This window comes from Zootermopsis nevadensis, unplaced genomic scaffold (assembly GCF_977971745.1).
Source record: "Zootermopsis nevadensis isolate Lab colony 2312 unplaced genomic scaffold, Znev_1.0 Znev_ptg000003l, whole genome shotgun sequence".
Classification (NCBI taxonomy): Eukaryota; Metazoa; Arthropoda; class Insecta; order Blattodea; family Termopsidae; genus Zootermopsis; species Zootermopsis nevadensis.
This window is the reverse complement of record NW_028259135.1, coordinates 12,628,870-12,644,239: the sequence shown is the minus strand read 5'-3', so window position 1 is coordinate 12,644,239 and position 15,370 is coordinate 12,628,870. Positions and strand designations below refer to the sequence as shown.

Below are 15,370 nucleotides of genomic sequence, written 5' to 3'. Positions count from 1 at the left end.
AAATGTGATAACTCTGACTGCAGGTAATGATTATCTGTGCGACAGAGAACTAATATTTTCCCAGGATTTTGCTGTGTTGATTTAGTGGAGACTGTACGAGACGCCTCAGAGTGAATCTACTGCAGCATGACACAGCCTAATCTATAGACTATGATGTAGAACTGCTGACCACTGTATCATGGCTTTTGGCTATGTAAATTCATGACATGTTTAATTACCCCCTTCGGGTTCCATAAAATATTGAGAATTTTCGGAGTGGTGAGCGACTATTGGCTTCTCAGGAAGGACTCGGCTCCATGGAATAAGATACATACATGCTGTTTAGACTCAGTGACAGCAAAAATTTAATGAGGAAATCGGCAGACACTGTCGTATTCTTTTCTTTTATCCTCCAGCGTCTGCTACGTACGTCTTTCTGTCCCTCACTCTGCTCACCCAACAGGTCCATGACTCCAACTCTGGCTACCTGTCAAAATGGCTGTCTTGTGGGACGTTCAGAGGTGCAGTTCGGTACATAATAAGCGACTCTTTGCCCTGGTGATGGAGACAGCATGTACCTTCTACCAGACTAAACAGCGGAACATTGAATCAGCTACGATGACTCTGTCAGTAATGCGACCGACTACGATCTGAACGATAAGGATTCTATTCCTGTCAGTGGCCGAGACGTTTTCCTTCGCCACTTTGCAGAAACCGACGCACCGAAAGACACGTATTCGTGCTCCAAATTTGCGATGTGTTAACGGCAGCTCGTGAGAGCGTCCACACTTACCGAGGCACACGAGACGGAGCGCGACGAACGGCGGTACTCCGGACGCAACCTAACCACGTAGAAAGGCTCTTTTCGCACAGACAGAATATCGAGGGAGTCAAGCTGACTGCTCAAATCGATCCAACGCAGAGATCGAGATTCCATGGCGCTTTTAACTGCCTGCAAGTCGACATAAGAACAGAGACAAAGAAATCTGCCTTCACCTTTACCTTATAGCATTAATAGTGTGAATACTGTGGAGTAATCAAGCGAACAGTTACAGTAGAAAAGAGAGCATGCGCAATGCGCTTATTTCAGAATTTAATTACTGAGATTACATAAGCTATATCAGTTTTATTGAATGTAACAGCCTTTGTGGTGTCTCAATCTCGTGGAATATCTAACAGTCACACTACAGCATCAGACATTGGCCCAGAGAGAGAGAGAGAGAGAGAGATACATAGATAGGCTGTAGCAACCCTCTGACCACATGAATTATTTATAACAAGTGAAGTTCACTTCAGCATCGCTGAAAATCAACAACGGCTCAAATAACAAAGTAAGATTGATTTGTGGTGCTCAGTCACTAACAAGAGGCAACGTTACCTGCACATTTCATACATGTTTGTACACACATTAAAATAATCATGTTCAGCACAAAGCAGAGTGGTAACTTTGATTTTCAATAATTCCACATACAACCCACAGAGTGTATTAATGGTTTTCATATGATTTCCCGATTAAGCAGCGATTACTTCGCTAACCAACATAAAAAGTTTAAATTTTAGGAAATGAAGACACGGTGTTTCGTTTAGGAATGTCCTGTTTGTTAAGTACTATTTAGATCTAGCTTTGTGCTTCAAACGATTAAAATAATTTTAGCAAATTTTCGCAGCTGTTAATTTCTTAAACTGTCACTTGAAACTTACTCGTAAGCACATTTTAAACCGACTAGAACAAGATCAAGTATTCAGTACGGAAACTTGCTACTGATATTCATTTGCTTACAATTCCACCACATTCAAGGACTTGCTAAAATCACAGTGTCTATAACAGAGATTCATGAGTGTCACAGAATTATTTATATGCCTTTCTGTGTCTAGTAGACTAATTATATAAACATAACAACGAAAGCTGCGTCTACTGTCGCTAAATCGGTAAAATGTTTATTAAAAAATAAGTGTAAGAACGACTTTAAATATGAACGTACGTTTCAAAGTCGCGTATTAAATATCCTGTTAATGTCCGAATAAGATCCGTATTTTTAGCTCTCGAAAATAATAAGAGCGATTCCTAACACTCAAATTTACCAATTTGCATTTCGTTCGTGCTCAAACCTATGTAGACTACTATGAAAAACATTAAACATGAACTTAATTATAAACGACAACATCGTTAATTACTGGCGCACGAATTATCGTCTTAACCCAAAGCCAAAACTTCAACAACTTTTAAAATGTCAGTTCTTACCTCAAAGAAAGCACAACTCACCTCCATTACAAAGACTAAATGTCTAATTTTAATAAAACAGTTAATGTTTATTATGATAACCATTTTTTAAACAACTTTACGACTATAAGATTCACAAAAAGGGCTCTGGGCCATGAAATTCGGGTTTTGTCTTATTTCCTTAGGGGCGAATGCTAGTAAAATCTAAAAACGTAATTATGCTATTCCTAAACTTCCACAGAAAACGACAAACTACTATTACTCATCTGTTTCTTGTTATTTTTAACCAAACAGACCTGAAATAAATATAAAATAACCAAAAATTAATTCTGCTTCAGTATAACGTGTGATATGCGCCATATGTCGCTATTGTGCTGAGCTGTTGCCAGGTACTGGCTACTTATCTCGTACTGTCCAGTAGCATCGACGCACGCCGTCCATTAAGACCATAAGCTTATTATAACGAGGGTACAGTCAAAGAGACTGCTTTAAATTCCACTGTGGTTTGTAGCTTAGCGCTTCCGAAACAGCTCACGATCAAACGTTTTCATCTGTTAGTGCTTGTGGGAATCTGATTGCACTCGAAGCAATCAACAAATATTTCCTATAATTTTCAGCTTAAGTGACAGGCTGTTAAATGTATCAATGGTATGGTTACACAACACGAGCTTGAAATGGTGATCGAGAAATGTTCATTCCTTTTGAGTCATCTCAGTGGCTGGTTTGATAAGCATTTAAGATTCTGAAGACAACGCAATCTTAAAGCCTTAAAATCTCAAATTCAGGCATACCAACAAAAACGCACTAGTAATAAAATAATTTTCAACACAATGCAAAAATTCCACGTCCCTGAAATATCACGCGTCTCTAAAAACTCGCGTTTCCACTCATATTTCAATTTAATGTCCAGTCCGCCACTACCTCCTGCATTTCACTACTTTCAACAATTCCAGGCGTCAAATATAAACAATAATAAGTTACTGAATTTGTTATAGTGCTTAACAACAGCTAAGTAGCCAATTACAAGCAATACCAAAATAAACAAAACAATGAAAGTAAATAATACTTATAATAATAAGATTTTCAATTTAATGTTCCTTCATATTCAATGTTGAAAGTAACATTGACTGCACAGAACAATATATTACACGCGTAGCCAGAAATAAATGTTGAAACCCCACCGCGATCCACGCTGTGACACTGGTTCTCTGCCAGAACAATTAATAGCCTGTCATTAGTCAAAGCGACTCTCCTGTGTCATCGGCACATCATTAGTGAACATATGAGCCGGGGTGCTCCGGTGGCGAGGCTAGAGAACTCAATATTCCATATAAAAATTCAAGCTGCTATTACTATAAATCATTCATGCCTCAATAAGCTCATGTCCAGCCTCAACGCTCCACACACTGGAAATATTACGAGAAAGAAATGGCTGGGTATATAAAGCATATTTCCACTATCAAGAAAGAATATTTTCTCCTTTCTAAGGGAGCCTTTTAAGTTCATCTTTTCTACTTTAGTATAGCCTTTTATTTTCATGTTCCACCTCCTTCTACACCATATACGCTTTCATTCCTTCATAAAACAAGTAGAAATGGCGACAATGTCGTCTCCTGAAGTTTCAATGTAGGAGGAAAACTCGTTATATGTAGTCTGTTTCATACACACATGAATCTTAGGTATGAAATTGTAATAACTGTTGATACGTCGCCAAAATAATTTATATGGAAGACAAGTAACATTCCATATTATGCGTTCTCTGCCTTTTGGTGCAAGAAATTAAAGAACAAAGAGACGCAGGAAGATGAGACTGTGGCTCCGCGTAGTCTGGTACAACCTAGAAACAACCTCAAATCCTACTTGATGAGATTTCAGTTTCTCGCGCACGGCGTCCAATATAAAAAAAACCGCTCGATTCTGAATTCTTCTGATGATGGCGTAGCACATTCTGGATTACAGGGTTTTCGGACCTTCTTCATCTTCTGGTGTCACAAAATACACTATAACAACATACGACGAATAAAGTCGAAAATCCCGAATAATCCAAGAAAATTACTTTCTTCGGAGATGTTACATCGCGTGGTTTTCTACATACCGGTCGACGTTTTAGGTGCTTACTGCCTCCACTACCACAGCGTTCGTCAATATGAACTGCAGCCACGAGAATTTACCAAACCCCAGTCTCAGTAATACATCGTCCAAAAACAAATGTTAATATTATCCCTCCGCTTCCTTCTCGATTTTCCAAGTGGGCGTTTTCCAAGAGATTTGCCAACTAAAATTTTGCTTGCCCCCCCCCCCCCCCCCCCCCAATCGTAGCCACGAAATCGGATACAATTAAATTAGGATATTTATTACTGTCAAAGGAAAATAAATTATTCCAAAAGCCACGTTTTTCTATTTGATCGGACGTTATTAACACCTGACAGCACTTACGCCACTCCTACATTTATTCCATGTGCTCTTTTTTGTATGGAGACGACAACGGATACGGGAAATTTAAGTGGCGATGAAAAATGGCAAGTGAAAATTCGTTGCTAGGAATTTCTAAAATAAAACACACACGCACATAAACGATAAGAAACGGAAAGAGTTCAGTTTTTGTTTGTTTACATTATTTCAGTACGAGAATTTCTATCTTTCTGCCCAAACCCAAAATACACCCACCACTAACGTGAAATATAAATACATTGGCGTTATGTTATCTCAGTGAACGAATAATATTTCCCATATATCTGACGTATCTAAAACTTGTGGGTGATAAATTGAGAGAGATAAATTTGAGTTGTTGAACGGTGGTTGGGGGGGGGGGGGGGGGGGGAGGCTCGGAAACGTTAGAGATTCTGAAAGTTGTCAGGCCGAAGGAAAACAGGAACAAATGGCTGAGGGGGGAGGGGGAGGAAATTCGTAAGGGGGGGACGTTCAGAAGATAGCAAAACAAGTGCCTATACCACAGGAAATTAGAACATTTAAACATCAACACAGACACTACATTCCGTTTAAGGAAAAGCAACGTTTTCAGGAATAATAAATTTTGATCAAACATAGTATTTTTATATTAAACCAGCAAACAAACATTCAGCCAGTGAACAAAATGTACGGTGAAGAAATGGGGTGTGGCAATGTTCATTGGGTTCATCTGAAACAGGAAAGGACAAAGATGCGGGCTGTTGTAAACACGGTAATGAACACTCGGGTTCCACAGATAACCCCTTGATCTGCAGAGTGACTATCAGCTTCTCAAGAAAGAACTCCACTGCGTACTCTTACACCGAGCCTTTTGAAGATCCGACAAGGAATTTCATTATCTCCTGACAGAAGATGTAACGTGTTTTACTCCAAGACTGAATCACAAAGATACATTGCCACTAACATTCTCTTGTAAATGTGACTTTATGTTGACATAAAGACTTCCCAAAGAACAGTCTTTAAGCCCGAAAAATAAGAACAGGCCTATGTTTAAAACATACTGTGCACTGTGGCCGTTGAGAATTCAAATACGCAGGTCCATTTCACGAAGTACAGACGAGACGGCATCTTCAATCGAATGACGGCGACTTCCGTCCACATTCTTTCTAATTCACCGTCCGGTAATGATCCTAGCAGTTAAGAAATCAGGAATGAACGAAAAACAGCTAAAGAATAATTACGTAGTACGGAATCGGGTAATTTGCATTTTTCAATGGATGTTATTAAAGTGACAAGATCCAGATAAATGAGATGAGCTATATAAGAAATGCATACAAAATTTTGTGGTAAACCTAAAGGGAAGAGTCCTGTTATTAGATCAAGGCGTTGATGATATAATAAAGGAACAGGGTGGGCTAACATGGAGTTATTAATACTTCGTACAAGTTTCGTGCAGTTTCGGTTGGCCACATCTGTACAACATGCCGATCGCAGCGCCTCCAGTGGTTTTGTGCTGAACTTGTAAACTACACAAAACGATGATGATTTTCTCGAAATTGAATTAGGTAAAGGTTAACAAGATTTACTCAGAGTTCCCCCCTGCTAGACGAGCAGAACCCAGTTCAAGGCTTCTCTTTGATGTCCCCCTGCTCACCCTCAAATTTGTAACCCCCCCTCCCCAGCCCTTCACGGATTAACAGGAAAGGGGGGGGAGGCTGCAGCGTTAGAATGGAGGTCACCCGGAAAGTCAATCTTGTGGTGGTTTTTAACTATTTAATTAAGCCTTGTTAAACCCCCCCTTTTTATTTCCCTTTACAGGGGGGAGTCGCAGTAGCGTATGGAGAGTGGAGCTATTTTGTGCTTTCCAGTGTATTCTGTATACGTGACACGTGAGTGGAATACAATTACACTAATTGCCGCAAAAATTATGAATCAAATTGGATTATGAAACAGTTTCCCGACAACGTTCAACAAATGTAGTAATTTTTACTCTTTTAGTTCAAAGTCACTTAACATTTGGCACTAACCATACAGAGATTCATACGAATATTTAGTGCCAACAAAATCAATATGTCATTAAAATAATAATACCATTCCTGTAAGACCTACGCTCGTAATATTTATATTTTCGTTTAAAATTACCGTCGAACGATGTTCAAAATAATTACAAATCCTTGTCAACAAAACATTAATGATAACTTTCATTGTGGCACCCTGTTCTCTTATGGCGTAATTATGATTTCACTGAAGTCACTCACACGGAATACACCTGATAATGTCAACGTTAATCTTCTGGATTGTGTTCGTGAACTCATTTCGGAGAAACATACTGTCTCCATCTTCAGGACTAAACTGCCTTGAAGATGGACACTGTATAATTCTCCGAAACAAGCCTACAGAGCGTCAAGACTCTGCAGACCAATATCGACAACTTCGTCGCCAAACTTGATTCTGTCTGTGTGACAGTCGAAACACTTTCTTCATAGATCCCAGTATTCGAGTGAGCAAAACCCATGGTTCACACCACGCGGTCACTGTCAGTACCGTCACTTTTAGTACAGCGCATTTAATAAGAACCCGAGCTAAGAACGGAATAATTCTACACCATTAAAAGAAGTTGAGTTTAAGTGGAAGTTTGATATTCATGGTACCTCTCCTGTAAACTACACATACAATAGTTAGAACAGTACCTACGAGGGACTGGCGTTGTTCCTATAGGTTAATACCGCCCCGTAGCAGATAACGGACTGTATACCTGTCAGTCAGCTGTAGCTAAATCACCACTGTACATACACGCTATTGCCTCTGTCCACTGGAAGCTCAGTGATTGGTTCGCTTGGGGAAACAACCGACCATGATCAGATTTCCACCTCGCAAACCTCAGAAAAACTTTGCGATGGACATTAAGTTAAGTGAACTGATAAATTTCATACAAAAATGGAGTAGTGTAACGTATTCGAGACGCAGCTGTGTCAGGTCCGAGTAGGGCACCAGGTAATATAAGTGAACGTTTTCGCATTTTGCCTCAGACAATCCAGACGAATACTAGATGGCGCCTTGCGATAGGAGGCCAGTGAATGATTTAAATACGCAAATTAACGCACTTTTGTAAACATATTCAATTTGGAGAATATTCTTCCAAGTATAATTTAAGGTTCTCACGGCTGTGAGTACTTAGATGACTATCTTCTGGGTTGTAGTGCCGTGTAGTCTGGTAGACTCATCGCCGTGATGATGGAGGCAGCAAGAACCTTTGAAACGTTGGTAAATTTCTATCAAAGCACACGGCACTACAACATACGACAGCCACGAAAGACCCTTCCAATTTTCATGAAAGCTCCAAGACATTGTGTGATGATGCATTATCGTCTTTACATTATACAACTGGAATTGAATTTTTTTTTCCCTTCTATCGTCGTCAAAAATAAAAGCTACTAAACAGTATGAACATCCTATATATCACTTCTGCTCTGCCAGTGACAAAACGTGTGTAATCTCGACAGCAGAGCTTCAGGACTTGTTTCAGCTTATCACGAGTTCGACACTCCCCACAATATGACGCACTGATCCTAGCAACGTCACTGTTGATGCCCTCATGATGTCGGAATAGAATATCAAAAGTGATACGAACAGGAGGATGTAGAAAAAACACTTGTATCTATGGCAACAGATTTATCTCTTCAGGCATTACGTATTCTGAAATGGAATACTTCTTAATCGTAAATATGGTATATGAACCTGTCGATCTGGAGTTGTTCCGGTGTACAAAGAACCATTTATATAGTCTACTTAACGAAGCTGTCAGTACCTCAGACAACGTATAATAGCGCCGAATGATAGTATGATAAGAGAATAGAGGATTGAAAATACATAAGGAAATTCTTCCTGCCTTTTTCTGGAAGGACTGAAAAACACCACGAGACTTGGTCAGGACAGTCTGTATCCGAGTCAAGACTTGAATTCCTGACCTCCCGAGTGCGAAGCAGGAATGGCAACAAATGGACCACGACTTTAGATCTGATCCGACTTTAGCAGGCATGATTTTTATCATCGTTTTAAAAGGAAAGATACAATAATATTTACTAGAACTGCACAGAAATTGCTTTGTCTCGTCCATTTGCTTGAAGAATTCGGTGTTTCTTCAATTTAGATCTGCTCAGAGATTTCGTCTGATTGTGTATTATTCAATGCGGACGGTAGTGAAGCTTCTATGGAATATCTTCTATTAAGATATTTTTATTTTAGATTACAAATTTTACTCTAAAATCGTAACAAATATTTCAAGTGAAATATTAAGTCGATTATAAATAGTGGAGCTTAGACAGTAAATTAAATTGAGAAACGAGAGCTTCATTAATGTTTATCTTAACTGATATTTGAAATGTGTACGGGAATTAAGGCACAACACAAAAAAACTGAGATACAGAATTTGAATGCTGAAGTAGACAATGATATTGGGTCAATCACTAAAAAGTCCGAGAGAGATCGTAACATACGATGATAAACACGCGGAAGAAACGGACGGGAATAAGGTCCACACATGGAGAAGAGAGAGATAGAGAGAGAGATAGGTTTACCCGTTCCACTCGTGGAATGAACATATCGGAAAGTTAGTTAGGCTAATTAACATCATTACTTAAAGGGTGGCTTAACTTTGTACACCCTCCATGAAGCTACTCCAAGTTGGGCTAATTATATTGCTAACACCATCCACCATCTCTATACCTCGTATCAAAAACATTCCTTTCCCTGCACGCTCTACTAATTTCACAAGCCTAACCCAAAACTTCAAAGTAACACACACACGCGCGACTTTATAAAGCACCACTTTCCACGTTATTGTGACTGATTAAGTTCGAAGGCTGGAATTTCTGTTCATGCAGACCATACTTAACTCCATTAACTTATTTAACCGCACTTACTCACATACATCGGTTACGCAATACCAAAGTATAAAATATTCACGAAGAGTTCGAAGACCTGCAAAAGAAAGTACTGACAACCTAACAAATTCTTAATTCAAATTCTCAATAAGCATACCAATACCGACTCTGCAACATGGATCTGGTTAAGACATTATGATGATTGTCACCCAAGAGAAAATGTAATCCAGATCAATATCTAATAATCCCTTTCTTAATTCTTAATTACGGGGGGAGGTTAAACTGGTACAAACGAGTAATAATATGGTGACTAGATATGTGCATAAGTATGAGAAAGAATGCAAAAAGGATAAAGTAAATCATCGGAGTTCTTCACTTACTTCCGGTGACGAAAGAGTCTGATTTGACCTTTGAATTACAAGCAGTGCTACTTCCGTTAATGCTACAATATACTGTGTGTACAAATGCTGAACCATCGATAAATCAAGAAGGCAGTTAAGTGCTCCACAGTGAAACAGCTAGGTCCAGCAACCCGCATTACAGTAGATGGCCTTGATCATGCAGATTAATCTCGCTTGCAGCCTGTTTACAGGATGGTTACAAGCAAAACCTACTTTGTGCATCCTAACTCATTCAGAAAAGGCAAACAACTGAGAAATATGTGGACATCTATTCTCCCCACAGTGGATTTAGTTTCGAGGGGGGGTTAGCTTAATTACAGCCCCTAGTTGACCTCTTTCTCGGCCATTAGCTGCTGCAGTCCGCTACAACGGTAAGCTCTGAACAACGTGAAGGGAAATGAGAATGAGATGCGGTCCCTTTGTTATCTAACATTGCATCTATTGAAATGTGAGAATGGAATGACGTTCCGTAGAAGCTGCTGGACTGTGCAATCAACGGCTTGCAATTCTTGCAACGCGCAGGGTAAGTGAGGGCAAAGAGACATGGCATTTTAAAGCAATAACAACACAAATAATACAGAAATAAGCACAACTGCTTTACTGGGTATCACATGACACACTGATGTTTCAATGGTCAATATATTTGATTATACTTGGACTCTTACACACAACGCACTGTCTACTCACAGAAGGACCGGTTTCTCTGAAGAGAATTCTGATGTCACCACTTACCGTAAGTGAGCGGTGATGACATCCATCGTTGATTGCGGAAGTTGAACCTTTTCCGGGTTGCCCAGTGTTTTTCTTCGCCCGGACTTCTCATACACGTCTACTCCAACATCTCGGACCTGCGCGAACAAAAGAAAGACATAGCAACTACAGTACTTAGAGAAATGAATCCAGCAACGTCTTTCTCAACCTGCTTAGCCGCTCAGCTCCTTCATTATCATGTTCACAAAAGCTTACCAATGTAAACTATCCGGAGCCAATCTGTATCTTAGTATTCATTTTAATATTATCACTCCATTTACACCAATTTCTCAAAAGAGGTTTCTTCGTTTTTGTTTATTAAATAAGATTTGTATGCATTTCTCGGTGATCTTATTCATGCTACAAGCAAAACCCATCTCATGCCACTTGATTTGGTTACCCTAATATTATTTGATGATGAGTACAAGTTGTGAAAAAATGTTATCCCATCTTCCTTTTAGAACCATTACCCCTTTCTTGTGCCTAAATATTCTCCTCTCGCCCTGTTCTCTAACACTTTCAATATGTGGACTTTCTTCAGGATGAAATAACAAATTCCACACTGTTTTATAAAGAAAGGTAAAATTTCAGATTTCTGTAGTCTACTTTTACCATTAAAAACAGGGGACAAAGAGGTCAAAAGATTCTGAAATATATGGTAACAAACATGCCTTTAATTAGATGTATTCCCAACATCCTGAATGTAGTTTAGACTTGTTACAGTCGTTCCCACAAATCCGTATCTTAATAATACTCAGTTATATCGGAAACAAACTCTTACAAACGCCAACATTTTACCATATTTTATCATTTCCTGAACAAAAGAATAAACCTCATCCGTTCTCTATCTTCAGGGTTGAACTAAAATTCAACCATGAAGATGGAGAAGTTTCTTCGGAATTCTGGTGTCAACCGACGAGCCTACACAGCGCCAAAACCAGATATTATCATTATCATCACACACATCGCCGTGAAAACATCAAATCTCACATATTTAAAGTTAAATTTTAAAGTCTGATGACAGTCGGTAAAACAAGTTCTAGTATGAGTTCGGTTCACAGCGTCTGGTAAGATTAAAATTACACACAATTTATAGCACACGACTTCGACCTCAGGATCGCCGAAGATAAACTACGGTAGCAACTGCCCGGACTACAGAGGCGCTTCTTATGCAAACCACAAGCCCAGTGCATTCTAATAAATTACTGAGCGAGTTAAAACAATTACAAACCCGGTTCTACACGAGATAAAACCTATTATCCTCTAACCGATTTAGAAGCTATAATTTTCATCATGTAACTAATGCTAATTAAAGTATTCGGATTACAGAACGAATTGGACACATGAAAAATGAAGAGAAAATTTTGGCCATGGATTTTGAAGGGAAAAGACCACTCGACAGATCTATCTGTACATATATGAAAAGATAATATTAAGATTGATCTTAAGGAAAGAGGGTGTAGAAATTCAACTGGATATATGTAGCTCAAGACAGTATCGAATGACGAGCTCTTCTGAACATGGTAATTGGGAAGATAATATTGGATTTGAGGTTTTCACGGCGGTGAGGCCGAATATGGCTGTGTTATGAATTGTAGCGCTGTGTGCTCTGGTAGACATTTGCCAACGGGTAATGGAGGTATACCTCCATTCATTCTTGTCCTCGACACTATATAAAAACTTTACACACACACATATATATATAAACCCGCATTTTTGTACGTCGTATTCTGCTGTGTAAGTCCTTTATATAGTACGTCAAACCCTGTCCAAGAAGTCCCGCTTAGTACTAAAATAATTCATTTCAATATGAATTTAAATTAAGAGTATGCTAGCTAGGCGACTAATTACGAACAGCAGAATTTGGTATTACAATCGAGACAGAAACGCTAAAATTAATCAAAAATCTCTTCCGTCCCAATAAACATGGATTTTAATTGGTTTCGCCCGTGCGAGATAAAGAAATACTGAATACATTTATCCCACTTTTGCAGGATACCATATCCGCCATGATCCACTCGACTCTCACGTAGGGGCGCTCTCCTCAAGAGTATCTATTCTTCAACTGTCTGTCTACTTTTGTGTGGGGTCACAATACCAAAGTACTTTGTCGGCCAACAAACCTCGAGGTATATTTCACCACTGTTAAGTTTAGGAAACACTCCACCAGAAATCTTGATCTGCCCGATATAGCCTGACTTCCGTTCCGCCATGTTACGTATTTTTGGTGCGTTTTCGCATCAATTTCTAAAATAAGAGCATAATATGACGTAATTTCTATCCGTAAGAATGTTTCAGATCTGAAACTATTGGACGAATTTTGATCAAACTATGTATTGGTGTACTGGGTATGGGAGGGGATAATTCACTGTAACTTATCAGAAGAATTCAATTTTCGATCGCACGTGTCTAACTTTCAAGTTTCATAGTTCTTTTCACTGACAGCATCACAATGTAAAGATATAGATGCAGAATAACTAACTGGTTTGAGAGCTATGTATCTTATTCTCTGCATGCATCAATAAACTAATAGTATACCATTACTTCACGATTGCAGGGGAGAATTTTTATTCAAGAATAATTGATGCTCTGGTGGCCTCTATGGTGCAGAAATTAGAGACAGATTATCCGAAAGTAATACAGAACTCCGCAAAAAAGTTCCAGTAACTGGAACTTTCGGACATTAGCGTGTTGAAGGGTGGTTCAACAGGTTACATGCTAGGAGGCCCTACACTGATACAATGGTGCCCATGTGTTTCGGGATAATATAAGATCACTGAAAAGTAGATGTACCATGCCCCACTGTACCAATTTAGAAACGTACCATCCCAACAAGCTTGCAAGCAAAACTGTTACTCTAGTTTTAATGTTTTCTTAGAAACATTTTTGTTATGTCCTATACAGAATAATTAATGAATGATGACTCTTAAAGGGTAAGGAAGGAAGCGATCGACATTTAATTTCTGGCAGTATTCTGGAATTTTTGAGGGATCGAGGAAAACCACGAGAATCCTCAATTAGGACAGCCGGTCTTCGGCCGAGATTTGAATCCTGGGCCTTTTAAGTAATAAGCACTTCACCACGACGTTTGGTAAAATTCAATTACGTTTTTAATTAACAGGCACAAGAACTATGAGTATCAATATGAAAATAAATTGTTCATAAGTGTCCGTTACTGAACCGTTTTGAGCCAGATTAATCCAGTCCACACTCTCACACCGTGCTTACCTAATATCCATTTTAAACTTGCCTCCCATCTATCACTAGATTTTCCCAGTGAACGCTTTACTTATTTTTTTTTTGTGGCTACGATGTATACATTGATTTCTCGACTCTCCTTGTTCCTGGACGTTCTATCCTCCTCGATTTAACCACCGCAATATGTTCGTCGAAGATCAAAACTTCGGACTTGTGAAAAACAATTACAATTACTTAGGTTAGGTTAGACTGGACTTGTCAGTTGATAATAATGGGTTTGTTTTAATTCGTTTTCGTACTACAAAACATGAGTCAAATTAAGGGAATCCGGTTCGATTTAGCAAATGGAAACAATTAATACAGAATGTTTCGTATAAGAGAAGGTAAATTGGGACAACTCAGTCTACCTTTGTAGTGCATGTAAATTACTGCCATTTAAATTCAATTTCACTTATTATGAATCGAGAAACAGCAGGAGCCCTACCTCATTGCGCGAAATGCAAATTGTTCCACCTCGTCTTCTGTTCCAGTCTGTGCGCATTAATTTGAACTTCGTTCCAGCAACTAAAATTAATTTCAAGCAGCTGTCTTTTCCACCTATAGAATGTTCAATAATTCACATCTATGTGTTACAGATTTAGAGATAGCACAGGACTTCGGCCTTCACAAAACACCACGCAGAAAAATCTACATAACTCCTACTATCATTCAAATGAGCACTCTCTTTAGATCTGTGTTTTAGGTGTTTTAACTTTTCCTTCAGAGTGTCTCCAAAATTAAAAGGAGAGACGAGACTTTGGAGCCGAGAAGTGAAGTTCGGTTTGCGTATGAGCGGTGTGCCGGAGTTGGTTGAAGGAAAACCATTAGGTTCAGCAACTAACGTCTGTTAGGTGATTAACGGAAGGGAATTAGAGGGAGAGAAAACTTCGGTCGTTCATTTTCCCCACGGAGACATTCCAACCAACAAGCCCGCCCGCTTTGCTGTGCTCCCAGACACTCGATCACTCAGCCGCTTCGGTTTTAAAGAGCCTTTGCCTATAGGGCTTAAGGAACTCTTTCTTCTGCAACCATGTAAGCATATTCAATAAAATCACAAAACCGTACAGTGGCTCCTAAAATAATATTCTGTGTTTTACACTCAGGTTTGTATTCAGTGAACGCTGTTTTTTTTCCCTGGGGATAAACGGCCGAATTGTGAAGCTGACCACTCACAACACATCTAGAGCCGAAATAAAGAAAAATACACGAATCTTCAGATTGTGGCGATTATGCATAAGAGAAATTCAATTCTGTATCAGATTCAAATATTTACTTCTTATCTGCTATGCTCTCACGTACCCACTGTCAGTGCCTCTGAAGGCTAAGGAATTCATTACACTTAGGATCTGGGAGGTTGTGAAGATTAACTGGAATGCGTCAAAGAAGGAAGATTACAAAAAAAAAAAAAAATTGTCCACACTGATCTTTTAAAATCAACTCTAACTTATAAGAATGAGGAGTTTAACTTGCTTCTTGCAATTTAGTAGAAT

General features: G+C 39.0%; 1 protein-coding gene across 6 annotated transcripts in view; it reads right to left on the bottom strand.

Annotated features, from left to right (window-relative positions):
- LOC110827175 (uncharacterized) overlaps window positions 1-15,370 on the bottom strand; it is a 378,872-nt gene that overhangs the window by 218,274 nt on the left and 145,228 nt on the right. For all 6 annotated transcript variants that reach the window (XR_015537873.1, XR_015537876.1, XR_015537875.1 and 3 more), the window contains one exon: window positions 10,626-10,741. Coding sequence is in view for 1 of the 6 variants with exons in the window: in XM_087358820.1 (XP_087214946.1) it covers window positions 10,626-10,716 (91 nt within the window). In the remaining 5 variants the exon portion in view is untranslated. The remainder of the gene's footprint in view (window positions 1-10,625; window positions 10,742-15,370) is intronic.